Source organism: Euphorbia lathyris, chromosome 6 (assembly GCF_963576675.1).
Source record: "Euphorbia lathyris chromosome 6, ddEupLath1.1, whole genome shotgun sequence".
Classification (NCBI taxonomy): Eukaryota; Viridiplantae; Streptophyta; class Magnoliopsida; order Malpighiales; family Euphorbiaceae; genus Euphorbia; species Euphorbia lathyris.
Window position 1 is genome coordinate 7,185,863 of NC_088915.1, and position 18,022 is coordinate 7,203,884.

Consider the following 18,022-nt stretch of genomic DNA (forward strand, 5'->3'; position numbering starts at 1 on the left):
CATTGATAGAAAGTTCAAGAATTAAAGTTGTTTACAATTACATTTCCTATGGAACCTTCATTTTAGATTTTCTTATCACTATTTTTAGAGTTTTCTTTTTCCTAGCCAAAAAACAACTAAATAACCTAAAACCCATCATTTTCATCGGATCTAACTTGGAGGATTACATGTTATTTGTAGTGGTCATCTTGATCAACGGTGAAATGCTCCCTTTATGTTAAGGATTAAACCACGGTGTCCAAAATTTTGTCATTTAGCCCTTGTGGTATTAGTTTCTCTTGAAGTATTTCCATAGATGACATTTATTGAATGGAAAACGAGTTTGCGTTTGTGGTATTGTTTTAATTATTTTTTTTCTATATAGACTTAATATATATGTGGATAAATAAGAAAAAAAAATTAATTTCTTATTTATCACATATTAAATCTATATGAAAAAATATTAAATCAATTGCCACATGTATATTTGACATGTCAAAAATTGTGTAATTTGATAAAAAAAAATGTTTAACGAATCCATTAATTTTCCACCCAAAATTAGTTAAATGTCACTTATGAGAATACTTCATAAGAAAAAAGTCACCAAATAATATCACATGGACCAAATGACAAAACTTTGGAAACCACGTCGGCCAAATATGAGTTTAATTCTTATGTTAATAAAATGACAAATTTAGAAGTCATATTGTTTGATTTTAAAATTCAGGAGTCATAATAAAAGTAAGTGCAAAGTTCAGATGCTATGAATGTACGGTAATCCAAAACAAGTATACAACTTTCCTATGAACCACGGAAACATGAACTTGCAAGCGTCCCATTGTGGGGCCTTTTTCTTAATATTCAAAACAGAGAGCAGTTACAGATAGACCAAAGACAGAAAGCAGTTACAGAAAGAGATGCGATGCGACTCTTAATACAAATCGAAGTGACTCTCAAACTTCTCAATCTCTACAAATAATACAAACCGAAGTGACTCTCAAACTTTTCAATCTCTACACATATGTTGCAGTAATTTTCACAAATCACAAACTTAAAACTCTTTTCTCTGGGCTATTCTAATTATATTTCATGTATTTTGATAAATATGTTTAGAAAAGAGTTTTTTAATTATAGGTATTTATTTAATTATATTACAAATATTCAAATATATTTTTAATAATTATAAATAGGGTTAATTACATATAGATGCTCCGTGGTTTTACCGATTTGCAGATGGGTACCTGTGGTTTTTCTTTTGGTAAACGCAACCCTATAGTTTGCAGAATTTTGCATTTGATTCACTTTGTTAGAATTTGACCAATAACGACCTCGAAATGAAAATTTTCAAGAGTTAAATAATATTTTAAGCTACTTTAATTCTTCAATTTTTTAGGTTTGAGGTCATTTAGGTGTTGCTTTTATGAGAGAGAAAATTAATTTAAAGAGAGAAAACTCCAAAAATGATGATTTTGAAAAATAAAAAATATGGTTCCGTAGTAAATATGATATTAACCAACTTTAATTCTTGAAAATTTTCATTTTGAGGTCGTTATTGGTCAAATTTAGCAAAGTAAAAAAAATGCAAAATTTTGCAAACGAAAGAAAAATACCATAGGTACCCATCTGTAAATCCGTGTAACCACAAGACATCTACTTGTAATTAACCCTTATAAATATGCTTCAATATTTTTAATATTTACACGATTCCATCACCTTTTAGTGTCTTATATTTTTATAGAAACGACGTTTCCGTGTCCAGGCAACATAGCGTCTTTCTCAGCGAAAGGCATGATTGTAATCATGGTAATGGAAGTTTTTGTAGATGAAATGAGCCAACCATTTTGAAGCTGCAAAACATGCTACTGAAACTGCAACCAATGTCATTTTTGCCACCGTCGACACCATATTTTGTGTAGCAGCAGCAACAATGCCGATAGAAACCAGAGAAATCATTTGCAGAACTATTTCAAGAGCATTCAGAGCTTTATGTGCAGCATTACAACTCCGGCAGTTCACGACATGGGACCAGTACCTGAAAGTAAAGGCGTCAAAATAGATTGTCGTGTCATAATCGTATTATATAATTTAAGAGAAGTGCAAATATATCTCCAAACATAAGAAATAGTATAATTTTATCCTCAATTTTAAATTCAGATAGTACCGAATCAGCCTTTGACTGCTTGAAGTGCCAAAAAAAAAAAGAACACCCCAAGCTATAAAGATCTTTTTGCCCCTATCCACGCCAAAACGATTTTGTTTTGGCCCGAGCTAAGATAAAAAAAAATGCAAAATTTATTATTTGCTAGGGATGCAATTAACACCCTGCAGATGAAGATGGAGGGGTAGTAGCCCGGGACAAAACTACCCCCTTAATCATCCTATAGGGGGTGGTTTCCGATGGCAAGGGTGCGTCGGCACCTCCGTGACCCTTGCCTCCACCTTTGAACTCAATTAAGAGTCTCGTTTTATAGGTTCTATTATCTGAATTCAAAATTGTTTAATGAAATGTTGCCTGGGCCTAAAATTGCTCCAACTGGGAAACATTACGAAGAAAATTTGACCTTATCCCTATAATCTGTATATTCTATGTCTATATTATTATGTATAATATAAAGGGAAAAGTATAAAAAAAAAAAAAACTCTGAGATTTCATCGATTTGCAAGCAGAGGAATGCGATATTTTTTCTTACAAAAAAGCACGTGTTTTACAAAGTTAGCAAAAAAAAAAAAAAAAAAAGCATTGCATGTTAACTTTGTTTGTGTGGCACAACAAAATATTGAATTTTACCGACATGGCATGTTGACTTCACGTAGCAAATATATAAGTCAAATTCCTTTGTTTGTTAACTTTGTAAAACTACTACTATTTGCAAATAAATGAACCACAAGGTCTTGGTTTTTTTTTTTTTTTTAACTTTTCCCTAATGTAAATGCAACAAAAATCAAAATTGTATCAAGCGAATCATCTCTGTAAATCATGTTATCATGTCAGAAGTTAATATCGATACTTTGCAATTTCTAGGAGCTATAATTTCATGAAATTAAATTGAAGTAGGAGGGTTAAAATGAAAAATTGTGACAAGTACAGGGGCTGGATAGATGTGGAAGTTGTTTGTTACCTGTCCATGAGCTGTTCTCTAGGAGGAGTTGGGGGAAGAGCCCCACTATACTTGCCTCGCCAGTCAACTTGACCACCACCATACTTGTTCAACCATCTTCTAAACCCAACAACAAGTGCATCGGCTTTCGTCGGCACAAAACAAGCCTTGTGCCAGTTGGCTAGGCCAGCTTCCATGATTTTCCGCTCCTTTAATGAATTCAAGACTCACTCAATTTGTCAATTATTCATTTTTAATTCAATGGTTGGGGTCACCACAGGGTGTTTATTATAGTAGATTTTGAGACAATAAAATTACTAAAGTAGCATATTTTCGTCGATAAAGTCACTATGACCGTTTCCGACACTATGACCTTTTCCGACGACTTCACCTGAATGCTGATATCAACAACACCTCTTCAACATGTCATAAGCATTATTGGAGGAGTAGCAACGTGGAAAGGATAAAAGAAATTTGCTATGTGGTAGTTGCAAATAATAAGAGTATCTCCAAGAGACTCATTTCTTGGACTTTTAAGTTAAACTTTGAGTCGTTTGAGTTAAAAACCAACTCCAAGAGACTCGTAGTCACTCCTCAAATCACTAAGAGTCTCTCTTCATTCTCTATTATTGAGAAGCCTTTCTCCACTTCTAATCCCCTCCTTATTTCAGTTTTTATTAATAATTTATTGTTGATGAGTCTCTGTCCTTTCACAGTTGGTAAATATAATAATACTTAATAATTTTAATGATAAATAATAGATAAGGAGTGAGTATGATAAGTATTGTTGGAGATGACATGTATTAGTCACTCCTTTTATTTTTAGAGAGAGGACTAAAAGTATCTTGGAAATGCTCTAAAAGAGGGATCTTTTTACACGTGGTTACTCCTCGAATAATGCTTATGAGTCATAACATGTCTTTGGCATGTTAATAAGGTATCGCCTACGTTGCACGGAAACGGATATGGATACGGAAATGGACACAGGAAACATTATTTCTAAACCATAATATTCATAAAATAGCCTACAAACAAAAATAGACACGGACACGAAATGTATACAGACACAGACACGAAACCTAGAAACGCTACTAACTAGAAGTATCCGTGCAACATAGGGTGTTGCAGATGTCAGCATTTTGGTGGAGTAAGTCGCTGGATCCGTACTGAGTTTATTGACCGGAATGTACTACTTTAACGTCTTCCTTGTCTCAAAATCATTTTAGTGATAAATTTGAAAGGAACAAACATATAGAAGTTTAGAAATAGAGTCAATTTCTATATGCTGATCTTATTCAAAATGATAGTCAACTTCTATATGCTAACTAAGATTTTAACAGTTTTGATTATCTACTCAAAATGGTTAAACGTGTAATTACCTCAACATGAAGAAGATACAAATCGGAATCCAGAATGAGGTTTTGTCCCACATGAAAGATCCATCTTGGAACTATTTTGTCGACCCATACTCCAAAGTTTCTGGGGAAGACCCATATCAATCTACTATTTCCAGGACTCACTGGGACACAAATAAATATCAAAGCCATTCTCCGTTGCACTGCCTGCTTCTGTACCAACAAAGAATTTAGTCTTACTCGAGTATGCATCAAGCAACATATCATGTTTCCAATTAAAAATTCGTGTGTTCATCGTTTTTCAAAGATTGTATTAGGTAAAAAGCATCTCGAGGTCCTGATCATTCCGATTTTGGTGGATTGAGATCCTGATTTTTCATTTTAATGTATTAGATCTCCTGATCATATATCTACTGTCACATTAAGCCTCTCACTGACACTTCTGTTGACTCTGTAACCCACTCCTTTCAAAATAAATCATGTGATAAAGCTCCCTTTGCGCCAAGCCATCTCACGAAACTTTGTAAGTGACGAAGATTTCATAAAGTTTTGTTGGTTCCAATTTGTTGGAGATAATAATAAAAGTTATTTTTGGGCTTTAACTATCACTTTAGGCTTTTGGTTTGTCATGGAACCAATTGAACTAAAAGTTTAAACTGATAGTTAAAGGTCCATTTCATATTAATATCTGACGGACCCCAACACATAAATGCTCATTGGGTTTGAAGCGTGCACAACACAGGCCCATATTACAATGTCCTGCAATTAAATCAACAAACGAGGCTGCTAGACCATTTGGTCAAACTGGTTCTGATATGGAACCAATTGAACTACATGGTATCAGAGCCTAGTGACTGAGGTTCGAATTCTGACAACTCCATTTGTTGATTAAATTTCAACCCATGGTAAAGTGGGCCTACGTAGTACACGCTTCAAGCCCAAAAAGTATTCGCGTGAAAGGGTGTGTTAGAGATAATAATAACAAAACTATTCTTGAGCCTTAACTATTAACTTCTACTTTTAGTTCAATTGGTTTTATGACACAATTTAAGGTGTTTATGAAGGATTCAAAGTTCTTTCTTTTTTTCTTCAATTACTCCAACAAAATGGAAATGTGGTTTTGATTTTCCATTTCATCACAATGGATAAGGTAGAATTTAGTCATATGGTTATTGGAGGGAGAGCGGATTTAGCCTCCAGGTAGAGAACAGTGCAATATTAAGCCTAATAGACGAATTTTTTTTTTATTTTTTATTTCATGTGTAATTTCATGTCTTGACCATCGTCCAACCTCCACCATTCTGCAACTCAATAAGACTTAAGCTGCACATTTTCGGTTAATGAAAGAAACCCATTTTTCATCAATTAGGCTTGAAATTGTACACTCGTAAACTTTAAGCTTAAAATTGTAATATTTTCTATGGAAGCTAAATGTACTCTCCCAATAACCATAGGGCTGACTTTGTACCTTATCCCCAATTATTAAACATTTAGGGATTTCTCGAATGTGCAAGGACTCAATCCAATAAAATCGGAAAGATCAGACGGCTCAAGATGCTTTTTTACCGTTGTATTATAATGAAAAACATAATAAATGCTAACCTTTTTAGTTTCAGTAGAAGACACAGCTCCATTACCTTGATCCACCACTGGATCAGTATAAGCATAAAATATACATGGTGCTATGAATTTACTGGTACCCCATTCCTGGCTTCCAATATAACCATTTACATCTAGTTTCTTGACACTCATTTCAACTGGTCTGCCTCCTTCTCTATCAGCTTTCTCTGAAAAGATTTAATGCTTAAGAATTAGTACTTTTAAGTGCAAAATTGAAGTTCGGGTGCGTACCAAAGTGTGAAACATGTTTAAATTCAGGTATCATAGATGTAACTTGTTCACCCAAAAAAGTCTAGACTCACCTTTCGGTTTCCTGGTTCGCATTATTCCATAATGTGCATAAGGGACATGAGCAGGATCCATAAGGTTTTCAACCAAGATATCATACCTGAAAATGCAAATATAATTTAGAGAAGCTTAATACATCTACAACCCTAAACTTAGCCCATAAAAATGATTACAAGTGTCTCATTAGCCTCTGAACTCGTCTAAAGTGATCTATTGGCCACCTAAAGTGACCTATTGCCTCCCTAAACTTGCTTATAATGATCTATTGGCCGCTAAATTTGCTTAAAGTGATATACATTTCAATTTTTCGGAATCCCCTCATACATTGCCGCATGGACTTAGAGAGTTGATCATATCATTTTAAATAAGTTCAATAAGTTCAGAAGGTTCACGAGACACTTTGTAATAAGCCTTTAGAGAACCGCAGAAAAATCGAGTTGTTAATTAGCTTACCACAAGGAGGAACCACATTCTCCTAGTTAATTTTTGGACACACAATGACAAGAGAGAAGGAATAAATAAGTTTCGGGCTTCTATTCTAAGCAGTAAATATTTATAGTCTAAGAGAAAAGTCGGAAAAAAATACACTTATGGTCTTTCAACTTTAGTGTTACTAACATGATTGCATCGTAACTTCAAAACCGGATATAAAAATTCCTAAACTTTGACATATATTAAGATAAAAGTCTAAATGACCATTGACTATTATAAATACCAGTTAACCATATGAAATGTGGTAAAACACACTCCTTGAGGGGCATCATATTAGTAACCTCAAAGTTGAGGAGCTATCATGTTAGTAAAGGAGCATGATTTACCGACATTTTATGTGTTCAATCGGTATTTCATTGGTCAACAGTCATTTGGACTCTTATGTTAATATAGGTAAAAAATACGAGGACTTTTATATCCAATTTTAAAGTTTAGGGTGATTACGTTAGTACCACCAAAATCAAGGGTCGTGGGTGTATTTTACCCGAGAAAAGTCGGTTAATGATATATCCCCTAGAATCTCGGGAGAAATACAAATCAGCTAAATTGTATTGCCATACTAGGAAAAACAACATGAATGAAGTATGAGCTAAAAATGTGCTTAATACATCTCTAGCCTCCGTATTTGTCAAGAAAAGTCAACTGTCCCTTAGATTTTGGAAACGTCCTATTTACCCTCTAAACTCACTTAAAGTGACGTCTTGACTCCCTGAAAGTAACTTACCGCCCCTGAACTTGCTTACAATGATCTATTGTCTCTGAACTTGCTTAAAGTGACCTATTAACTCCCTGAAAGTAACCTATCCCCTATGGATTTGCTTACAATGATCTATTGGCCCCCTAAACTTGTTTAAAGTGTACGCACTCCAACTTGTTCAAAATCTCTCGTTGCTCTGGCACGTTGAATTAAGAGGGTCAATATGTCACTTTAAGCAAGTTGATAGGTAAAAAGGACGTTTCCAAAGTATAGGAGAATAGACTAGAGATGTATTTGGCCCTGAAAATGAGATTCATAGTTTGTCAAGATAATATCTTTTACATACCCATAAGGAATATCTCGATTTCCCATTGACTTGGTAAATGATGGATCATCCAATTCTGGGATGTACGGAGGCTTTTTCTTCATAACAATATCTTTGTACTGAGGGTCAGTGTTAGGCCAAAACCACACAATATCATGATGTAGTGTACTTGGATAAACTGCTACACATGCTTTATTGAACGTATGGACCTGCATTATTTCAGTAAAAAATAAAAATCCAGTTAACATACAACAGTAACATTAAGCTTCACATATATATTAAGAAGCTTTCAATTTCATTAATTAGCAAACATTCAATATAAATACTAAATTTAGAAATAGCAATAGAACATAGCCCCTAAACTTGTCAAGAGAAGTCTCCAACTTTGAAAACGACCGAGTAGTCCCTCAAAGTTGCCTAAAGTGACACACATAACTAACCCCCAAAATCTTAGAGCAAGTGGAGATTTGAACAAGTTGAAATACGTATCCTTTAAAAGTTCAGAATTCAATAGGTCACTTTAAGTAAGTTTAGGATTCAATAGATTACTTTAAGTAAGTTTAGGGGGACCAATAGATCAGTTTAAGTAAGTTTAAGGATATAATTGATGGTTTTCAAAGTTTAGGCACAATCTGATTTTATGGCCAACTTGGAGGGAGAGTGTATGTATTGTGCTGTACATATATGATTGCCAAGAAGGCTAAAAATTTAGATTGAAGAGGTATGGATTCCGTATGGTAAAGATCGCACATTGCTTGTGCTTAATATCAAAGAACCAATTTAACTAAAAGCTTAAGGCTCTGTTTGGTAAAGAGCTTTCTAAGGTAAAATTACAGGTTTGAGACTTTAGAGGATTTGACTAGTCAAATCTCTAATAGTGGTGTTTGGTGAAGATAAGTTTGAAAGAGCTTATTGGGTCCAAAAAGCTAATTTTGAAAAGACTAGTTTTAGAAGTTTTTTCAATTAGTTTATTGCTCTATGTCTTTTGAACGACATTTTTACCCCCTAATTATACCATTTAACCCCAAATAAAGGTAATCAGCTAAGTTTTACCTAACAAGTTTAACAATCAGCTAAGTTTTACTAAACAAGTTTACATAATCAGCTAGTCAAATCAGCTAACCAAAAAGGCAATCAGTTAACTGCTAACGTCTATTTGCCAAATAGGGCCTAAGTTTTTAGTTCAATTAGTTCCATTATTCCATAACATGGTATCAGAGCCTCTTTAACCAAGTGATCAGGGGTTAGATTTTTGGCAACCCCATTTGTTGATTTGTTAATTTGTTAATTTAATTTCAGAAGATGGTCATATGGACCTGTGTTGTGCATGCTTCAAGACCAGTGGCTATTCACATACAGGGTGTGTCAAGATATTAATATGAATTGGCAATACCACACCTTATCCTAATGGTACACTTTTCTTTGTTCGTACCCCTGCTTTTTCCTCGGTTTCCGGTTCTCTTGTTATAGCCTAAGTTCCCCACGGTCTTGAACTATTATTTTAAGCTTTTAGTTCAAGTGGTTGCATGACACTTGACAAGGGAGTTAAAGGGCTCCTTATATATGTGAGGTAAGGTACCTTTTGAGGTGAGTTAGGCCTTTATTTATATGGTATTAGAGCCATGGTTCATTGTTGGGTCACCGCTAATATTAACTTTACGCTCTAAATGAATTGAGCTTGAGGAGAAAGTGTTAAATATCTCATATTTCTTAACAAGGTAGCTAAATGGCTCCTTATATGCGTGAGGCAATCCTCGCCCTTAGCCGTTTGTGTACACACTACCACTACAAACTGTCATGCTTACTGTCATACTAGCCTAAAATTAGCAAAATCAGTAATAAGTTCTAACATTCTGGATAAGAAATTTGATCACTTCCAAGTTAAATCTTGATCTTGCCATAGAAGGAAACCCAAAAAGAAAGAAACTGAAACCTGTTCAAGTATCACAAATTGAAAAAATAGTGCGCCATAAGGCCTATATGGAAGGCAACCCTTCTGTTTGAGTTACCTTTAGGGGCCTGAGTATCTTTACATGTTATTTACACGGTTCAATACATCAGAGATCCGAACCCTGTACTTAGCCAAATAATCCGATTAGTCTCCCGAACTTTGGAGATATTTTATTAGTTATGTTGCACAGAAACTCCTCTCTAATAGCGTCTCCACGTATCATGTCTTTTTTGGAAGTGTATTACCTCTCCTTTTCCCTTTTTCAACAACAAAAATTGAAATGATTGAAGTTTTTCTCTTTGGAATTGTCTTAGGGCTAATTCCTATTACTTTGGCCGGATTATTCGTAACTGCATATTTACAATATAGACGTGGTGATCAGCTAGACCTTTGATTAATATTAAGTAATACCGTGTTTTTTTTTACCTCCTGCGGATTAAAGAAAGGAGGAGGTCAAATTCAGAGTGCTCCTCCATTTTTCCGTATAAATTTTGACCTAACAAACCAAAAAGAGAATCATGCTCCGAAAACCAGTACGATACGTTTCCGGACGCGTTTTCATAAATATTATAAATAGGAAACACGTTTGTGGTGTAGGAAACCGTTTACGTCGGCAAACACAATCAAATTCCAATCCCGACTATGAGTCTAGCTAATTGAAAACTTCCTCTTTAGATAAAACTTATTAATTGATGACAATTTCTATTCCACGATTTCTAACTATTCCTATTTTCTGCTCATTGTTGTAATCGTATGTAGCATATAAATACCAATTTTTTTCTTACTATACTTTTAATATTTACATGTCCCTATATTTTTAATAATTAAACATCTTTGTTTCCTATGTTTTTCAGAGATAACGGCCGGTGTTCATTTTCGGTATCCGTATCCGCTTCCGTTTCCATGTAACATAGCTTATTAATCACTAGAATTAAAGTAATCTACTGGCACATTGAACTTAGTTACGATGATCTATTAGCTACCAGCTATGAAGCACGAAAAAGTGAACTTACAGGCGTTTCATGTTTCCGTGGCCATAAACAGGTGCGATACGTTTGAGAGCTGTTTCCGTAATATTGGAAGCTTGGATACACGATTTCGTCTGGGAAACGCGTTTCCGAGACAAGAAAGGGACTGCAGTTCCGTCTCAAAGACAAAAACATAGAGAAACAAAGAGCAGTTCTAGATAGACGAAAGGATGCGATGCGACTCTTAATAGGAACCGAACTGACTCTCAAAACTTCTCAATCTCTATAAATATGTTGTAATCTCCAGTAACCCCCTCCACGAATCACAAACTAAAAGCTCTTTCTCTTTTCTAATCTATTTCTCTGAAATTTAACCGAACTGACTCTCAAACTTCTCGATCTCTATAAATATGTTGTAATCTACAGTAATCTCCTTCACGAATCACAAACTAAAATCTCTTTTTCTCTTATATTCTCTTTCTCTCAAATTGAGAGTGTTTTGCAAACTCAAACCTTTCTCTGTGTTAATTGTTCATTAGAGATAAATAATTACTTCTAATTTCTTTATCTATTTTGCAAATTCAAAGAATAAGGCCCTGTTCTTTGTTACTTAATTTCAGTATCAATCAGTTCAGTAGCATTCAGTTCAGTAATTTCTCGTTACTTATTATAATTATTATTATTATTTTTATTATTATTATCAGAACCATTATTATTTTTATAAGTTTTTTATTTTAATTATTGCTATTTATAAAGGATTATATTATTATTTTAGTTTCAGTAGAATTCAGTTCAGTAGCATTCAGTTTTTTTCACTAAAAAAAGAACAGAGCCTAAGAGTTTTTTAAATTTCTTTTATAGGTATTTATTTAGTTACATTACAAAAATTCAAATATAAAATTTATTTTTAATATTTACATGTTTATGTATCCTATGTTTTATAGAAATGACGTTTCCTATATCCGCATCCTTGTAGGAAACGTATCTGTGTCCGGGCAACATAGACTACCGGAACTTAATTAAAGTGATACGCATTTCAACCAGTCCAAATCTTCACCTATGTTGCACGGAACAGAAACGGAAAAGCATTATTTCTAAAACAAAATATAGCTGGGAAACGGATTGGAAAAGGACATGAAAGCCGGAAACCTAATGAAGAAGAGTTTCCGTGCAACCTATATCTTCACTTTGCTCTGCCAGTTAGGATTTATATCTTCACTTTGCTCTGCCAGTTAGGATTTATATCTTCACTTTGCTCTGGCAGTTAGGACTAATACGTAATTCAGAGTCTAATAAGATATTTCCAAAATTTAGCCTATTTACAATGCTATTTACATGTTATCAGAGCAAGAAAGAACCAAAACGTATTCAGTGCATGAATATAGCGGTTAAATGCACCATTCTTCATTCACTTACATGGTTATTTTAGAATGGTCACTCAACTTTAATTTGTCTCAATAAAATCATTCAACTTTGAGTTTTGTCTCAATTAGGTCACTACGACGATTTCAGTGATTAAAAAACATCGTAATGATGACATAAGTGATGCGTCAATGTGAGACAACTAATATTTCTAACCGAAATGACACATGCCATCCACATATGTGCCACCTGGCTATCAGAACTAAAATTTAGCTTAGTTTTTTTTTTTCAAAAAAAATAATCGACAGAGTGACCTAATTGAGACAAAACTTAAAGTTTGGATGATTTTATTGAGACAAATTGAAGTTGAGTGACCATTTTGAAACAACATGTAAGTTCAGTGACCAATGATGCATTTAACCCATGAATATAGGGTAAATTACACCAATGGTACCTGCACTTTACCTTATTTACACTTTGGTACCTAGATTACATTTTGTCCCAAAAATATACCTGAAGTAATGATGACCGGACAATTTAGTATATTTTACCGGTCAATAAGAGTTTCATGAGTTAGTTACACCGATGGTACCTGAACTTTACCATAATTCACACTTTGGTACCTATATTTTATTTTATCCTAAAAACATAACTCAAGTAAAGGTGACTGAAAAATTTAGTTTATTTGATTGGTTAGTGACCGGGTAATGTGATTCACCATACACTCAATTAACATAAAATTACAATACTTTATGTTAATTGAATGTATGATGGATATCAATTTTTAATTTAAAATAGTCAAACTCGTGTTGAACGATCACTGATCAAAATTTTGAGCCATCTTTATTTGAGGTGTATTTTTTAGACAAAATGAAATCTAGGTACCAAAATGTGAATTAAGATAAAGTTCAGGTACCATCAGTGTAATTTAAAAATCAAACTCGCACTGAACCGCCATGTAACAGTAAAATATACTAAATTGTCCAGTGTGAACTATGACAAGTGTGAACTATGATAAAATTCAGGTATCATCAGTGTAATTTACTCCATGAATATAGTTCGAAGACAAGTAGAAATTGAAAAAACAGCATAGGTTCAGAACTTCTTACCGGAGGGCCATCAGGAGGTGCTTGAGGGATGAATTTACAATCACCAGAGCCATTAAAACACCAACCATGATAAACACATTGCAATCTACCCCATTGATCAATTCTTCCTTCCGATAACGGAGCTAATCTATGAGGACACATATCATCAAACACCTTCCAGGCATGCTCATTTTTATCCCACCACACCACAACATCAATCCCCAAAACCTTCTTCGCATGCGGAACTCTTTTATCCAAATCACATACCGGCATTAATGGATACCATTGCGCATACCAATCGAATTTCTCTCCTTGCGTTTCACTTTCAATTGGTTCGGTTGAAAATGAGGATGGTGATGATATTGCGGTGAAGAGCTTGGATTTTGATTCGATTCTTTCGTTGTTTGAGAATGATGAAGTTGGGGATAGTTTGAATTGGAAGTTTAGGAAGTTGATTTTGGTGAATTGAGTTCTTGTTAGTGAAGTTGGGATGTGAAGTGAGAGAGATGAAGAAGATGTGATTGTTTCCATGGCTGCTGAAAGAGAGATTTTGAGGTTGAGAATGTACAAATGGAGGTAGGATCTATGGATGTGTAACTGAATTTGAGGCTATAAATTGTTCAAAAATTAGAGAATGGATAACAAGGACATATTTTATTTTGGGTAAATAATTTATTAGTCCCTCACTTTTTACTTAACACATTATTTACTCCCCTTATTTTAAAAAACACGTTATAAGATCTCTATCTTTCATCAATATTAACCATTTGGTCCTTTCATCCAATTTTTTTTTAGATTTTTAACCGAACATATCTTAACTTTCAGGACAACCATAGTATAATACAAAATGACCATTAACTTTCAGGACAATCATAGTATAATACAAAATGACCATTAACTTTCAGGACAATCATAGTAGAATACAAAATGACCATATTACTCTGTTATTTCCTATCTGTCTATTTATGTCAAATATAACGGTTACAAATCTAAAAAAATTAGATAAAAGGACCAAATGGTTAATATTGACAAAAGATAGGGATCTTATAATGTGTTTTTCAAAATAAAAGGACTAAATAGTGTGTTAAGTAAAAAGTGAAGGGCTAATAAATTATTTACCCTTTTATTTTAGACATAATATCCATTTGGATCCCTAAACTAAGGTTTCAAAGTCAAATATGACCTTAAACTATTAAAATCATCAATTAAGTCCCTGAACTAACAAAAAATCATCAATTGAGTCTCATTCTAAACAAAAATCTTCAATTTAGGTCTCATCGAAAATCATTCGGTTGAACAGTTTTAGACTCTCTTCCCTAAACCCATTTTGAACCAACACATAGATTATTACAGTCTATATATATCAAATAGTCACAGTTTCTGATTTTAGGATATGACGATGACTCAATTGATGATATTTGTTTAATTCAGGGACCTAATTGATAATTTTAATAGTTTATGATCCTAATTGACTTTAGAGCTTTAGTTTGAGGATCAAATGGATGTAATGCCTTTATTTTATTATTACTAAAAAATTATAATTACAATATCTTACCACATCATTTTTGTAATACATATGCGTGTACCACATTTTGGTGTAAAATTTTTAATTTTATACACAAAAGAGTACACCATTTTGGTGATCTCCTATTAAAGTGTATAACAGTCAATACAAATTAAACACGCCACGTCAACAATTTGACCTCCATAAAAAGTCAAAATTGCTAACGTGATTTTTTGTTGACTTTCTGTTGAACGATCACCTTTTGACTTTTATGGAGTTCAAATTGCTGATGTGGCATGTTGACCGGTCACAATTATTAACTATACACTTTAGTGGGAGGTCACCAAAAGGTTGTACACTTTTGTGTGTAAAAATTAAAGATTGTACACCAAAGTGTGAAATAGGACAAATATTATACACCACATATGTAATTTACCTATATATTATATGTACACTAACAGTTAAATCTAGACTTGTAATAGGGTTACCGACAAAATTCACCAGGGTCCATGTGCATATTACTGTTTTTCAATATATTCGGGTTAGTTACACTTCTGGTTCTCCAAGTATCAAGAATAAAACACTAATCATGTCATCTACACTTCACATGTGCGTTATTTTATCACTTATTAGTAACAGATCACAACTATATAAATAAATGTGAATTTAAAATAAAATAAATTATTATACTGTATTTTGTACGAGTTAGTAAAAAAATCCAAATATTTTATCGAATTAAAAAAATATTATCATCCAATTCGATTATTAAATGATTTTTTTAGAACTAACTGATAGACAACCCGCGCAGAAAAATGAACAAAATATCTATCTTTTATAATAATCTCTGAAATTGATTCAACTTACTAACATTAGAGGTAAAATTGATATTGGTTGCCAACGTTAAAAGTACAATTGCACCATTTTAGAGAAGGAACAAATCTCCATGCTTATGTGGGACATCTGCAATCAGTGGCGGAGCCAGGATTTCATATATAGGGGGACTAATTTTAGCTCTGCGGTTAGGTCATTTTCTAAAGTCCAGCCCGTTAGGGCTGGGCAAATTTTTTTTGCCCTCCAACATGGTAAAACTGTTTCATCTTAGTGTGTTTTCTAAAGAATTAAAAGTGCCTAATGTGAATGTTACCGAAAATAAAAGTGTCTAATGTGAATAGCGTAAACATATTTAATTTTCTAAGTTCAACGGTGTAAAATGGACTTAAATATCAATTTAGTTTATAAAATGTCAAATTAGTAAAAAACGTAAATAGTACACCATATGATTACTTGTTTCGATTTGGGAAGTTGTTCTTTGAAGGTTTGTGATTAAAGAAAAAAGTTAAAATTAAATAATAAGAATGATAAAAAAAAATTAAATTAGATAATAATATTGAAAAAAAAATATAATTAGATTAAGGCAATGATAGAAAAAAAAATAATTAGATTAAGGAAATAATAGAAAAAATAATAAAATTCAAAGAGGGATTTAAAAGAAAAATTAAAAGTGGATTGAAATTGAGAAGGTAGGGGTTGGAACATGGTACATCAGGTGTACAAAATATCTTTTAACAACCACTTAGACCAACAAGGCAAACATAGCTTCATGTCATATAATTAAGTCTATAAAAACTATTTTAATTTTCTTAGGGAGGCTTTTCGGGACTCGACTACTGTTCCTCAGGGGTGGTGCCGGAGACCGTGGGGGCTTCAGCCCCCCGGGCTCCGGCTGTCTCCGCCCCTGTTTGCAATCAAAGAGATAACTTTTGTGCTAGAATAGGAAAATTATGCATGTTACCAGATCAATTTCGTTAACTCAAGACGCTTTAGATGATTATCACCGTTGCATTAAGAGTTATAGAGTGGAAGGTCATATGGTTTCAGGTTCCGAGAAGTGGCGTATGTATCCCGCCGGTGGGGTGTTTAAAACTGAATATAGATGCGTCTCTTGATCCCAATAGTAGTCTTGTAGATTTAAGTTTAATTTGTAAGGATTCACAATGACAGATCCAAGAATCACTTATAGTGGGTATTTGTGGTGGTCTCTCGTGATTTATAGATGCTAAATTGATATTTTTGCTGTTTATATATAAAAATAAATTAAAAACATGTACACAATTTTTATAAATTTTTTTATTATTTTCAGGGACAATGGCCCCCCAAGCCCCTCCGAATCCGTCCCTAGGGATTCATTAGGAAGGATTCTTCACTTTCGCATGAAGGTTGTTGCAGGTGGATGGTCAGCTCAGTGGGCGAAAGTGTATGGACTGAAAGAGACTTTATAGTGGATTAGGGCTAGAGGTATGTGGAATTTTTAGGTCGAGATAGACGCTAAAGAAGTCGTGGATGCTTTTTATGAAAGTGGAGCAAATTTGTCTTAGTTTGGTATACTCATTTCTACTTGTCGCCGCCTTGCTCTTGTTTGCCCTTGATTCTGTCTCCCGGCAGTTAAAAGACAAGCTAATAAAGTTGTTGACTTCTTCGCAAAAGCTTCGTTTGATCATCCTAGTTCTATTGAGTTAGACCCAACTCTTCAATTTGTGAGGTCTCTTGTTATGTCGGATGTAACTAATTCTTATTCTTATAAATAAAAAGTCTTTCGCTCTTTGTAAAAAAAATGAAAAAATAAGATGGTTAAGATAAAAGAAATTTGAAAATATACAATACAAACTAAACTATAATTAAAGCTAGTATAAACAACAATAAAGAAATATATATGGAGAAATATTTTTAAGAAAAAAACAGGAATAAAATAGAAAAATATTTTTATTATTGTGAATAATTTTATTTTTAATATCATAAATAGTATAATTGAAGGTCTAACGTTAATTAGTCAGACTAATTTTAAAATCATTATTTTATTACTCATCAATAATAGACTAAAGATACGAGTACATATTGATAAATCACAGCTAATTCAACATTCTATAGACAATTCTACAACAAACCGCATAACATCCAATTATTCACCTTAACTTATGATCCATGCCAGCAACTCGTGTGAGAAAGGAAAGGTACAAGTGAAATCAATGGTTAATGATTAGCACATGATTCGAGGTAGAGAATCTATGATAGAGATTGTGATATATACGACAAATAAATCAAAACAAACAATTATTTTTATACTCACTCTTTTTGACAATTTGTATCTCTCGGGGTATGCGAGATAGTTTTCCTATGTATAGAACATATTTTTCCAACTTTTAATTCAACGAGAAAAGATGAAATTTTTATTCATTATGTTTATTTTTAGATTTTTAGATCTTATCAACACACGTGATATTATATAGGCCTTGTTCAA

The 18,022-nt window shown here is 33.4% G+C and overlaps 1 protein-coding gene across 1 annotated transcript; it reads right to left on the reverse strand.

Moving 5' to 3' along the window:
* Positions 1-798: 798 nt before the first annotated feature.
* On the reverse strand, positions 799-13,817 carry LOC136232722 (protochlorophyllide-dependent translocon component 52, chloroplastic-like). Its single transcript, XM_066022092.1, has 7 exons — positions 13,245-13,817; positions 7,876-8,063; positions 6,355-6,440; positions 6,035-6,219; positions 4,457-4,645; positions 3,099-3,286; positions 799-2,011 (listed from the first exon to the last, which is right to left on the reverse strand). Exons 1-7 carry the CDS (start codon positions 13,752-13,754, stop codon positions 1,756-1,758), a joined length of 1,602 nt encoding a protein of 533 aa, XP_065878164.1. The 5' UTR covers positions 13,755-13,817; the 3' UTR covers positions 799-1,755.
* Positions 13,818-18,022: the final 4,205 nt, after the last annotated feature.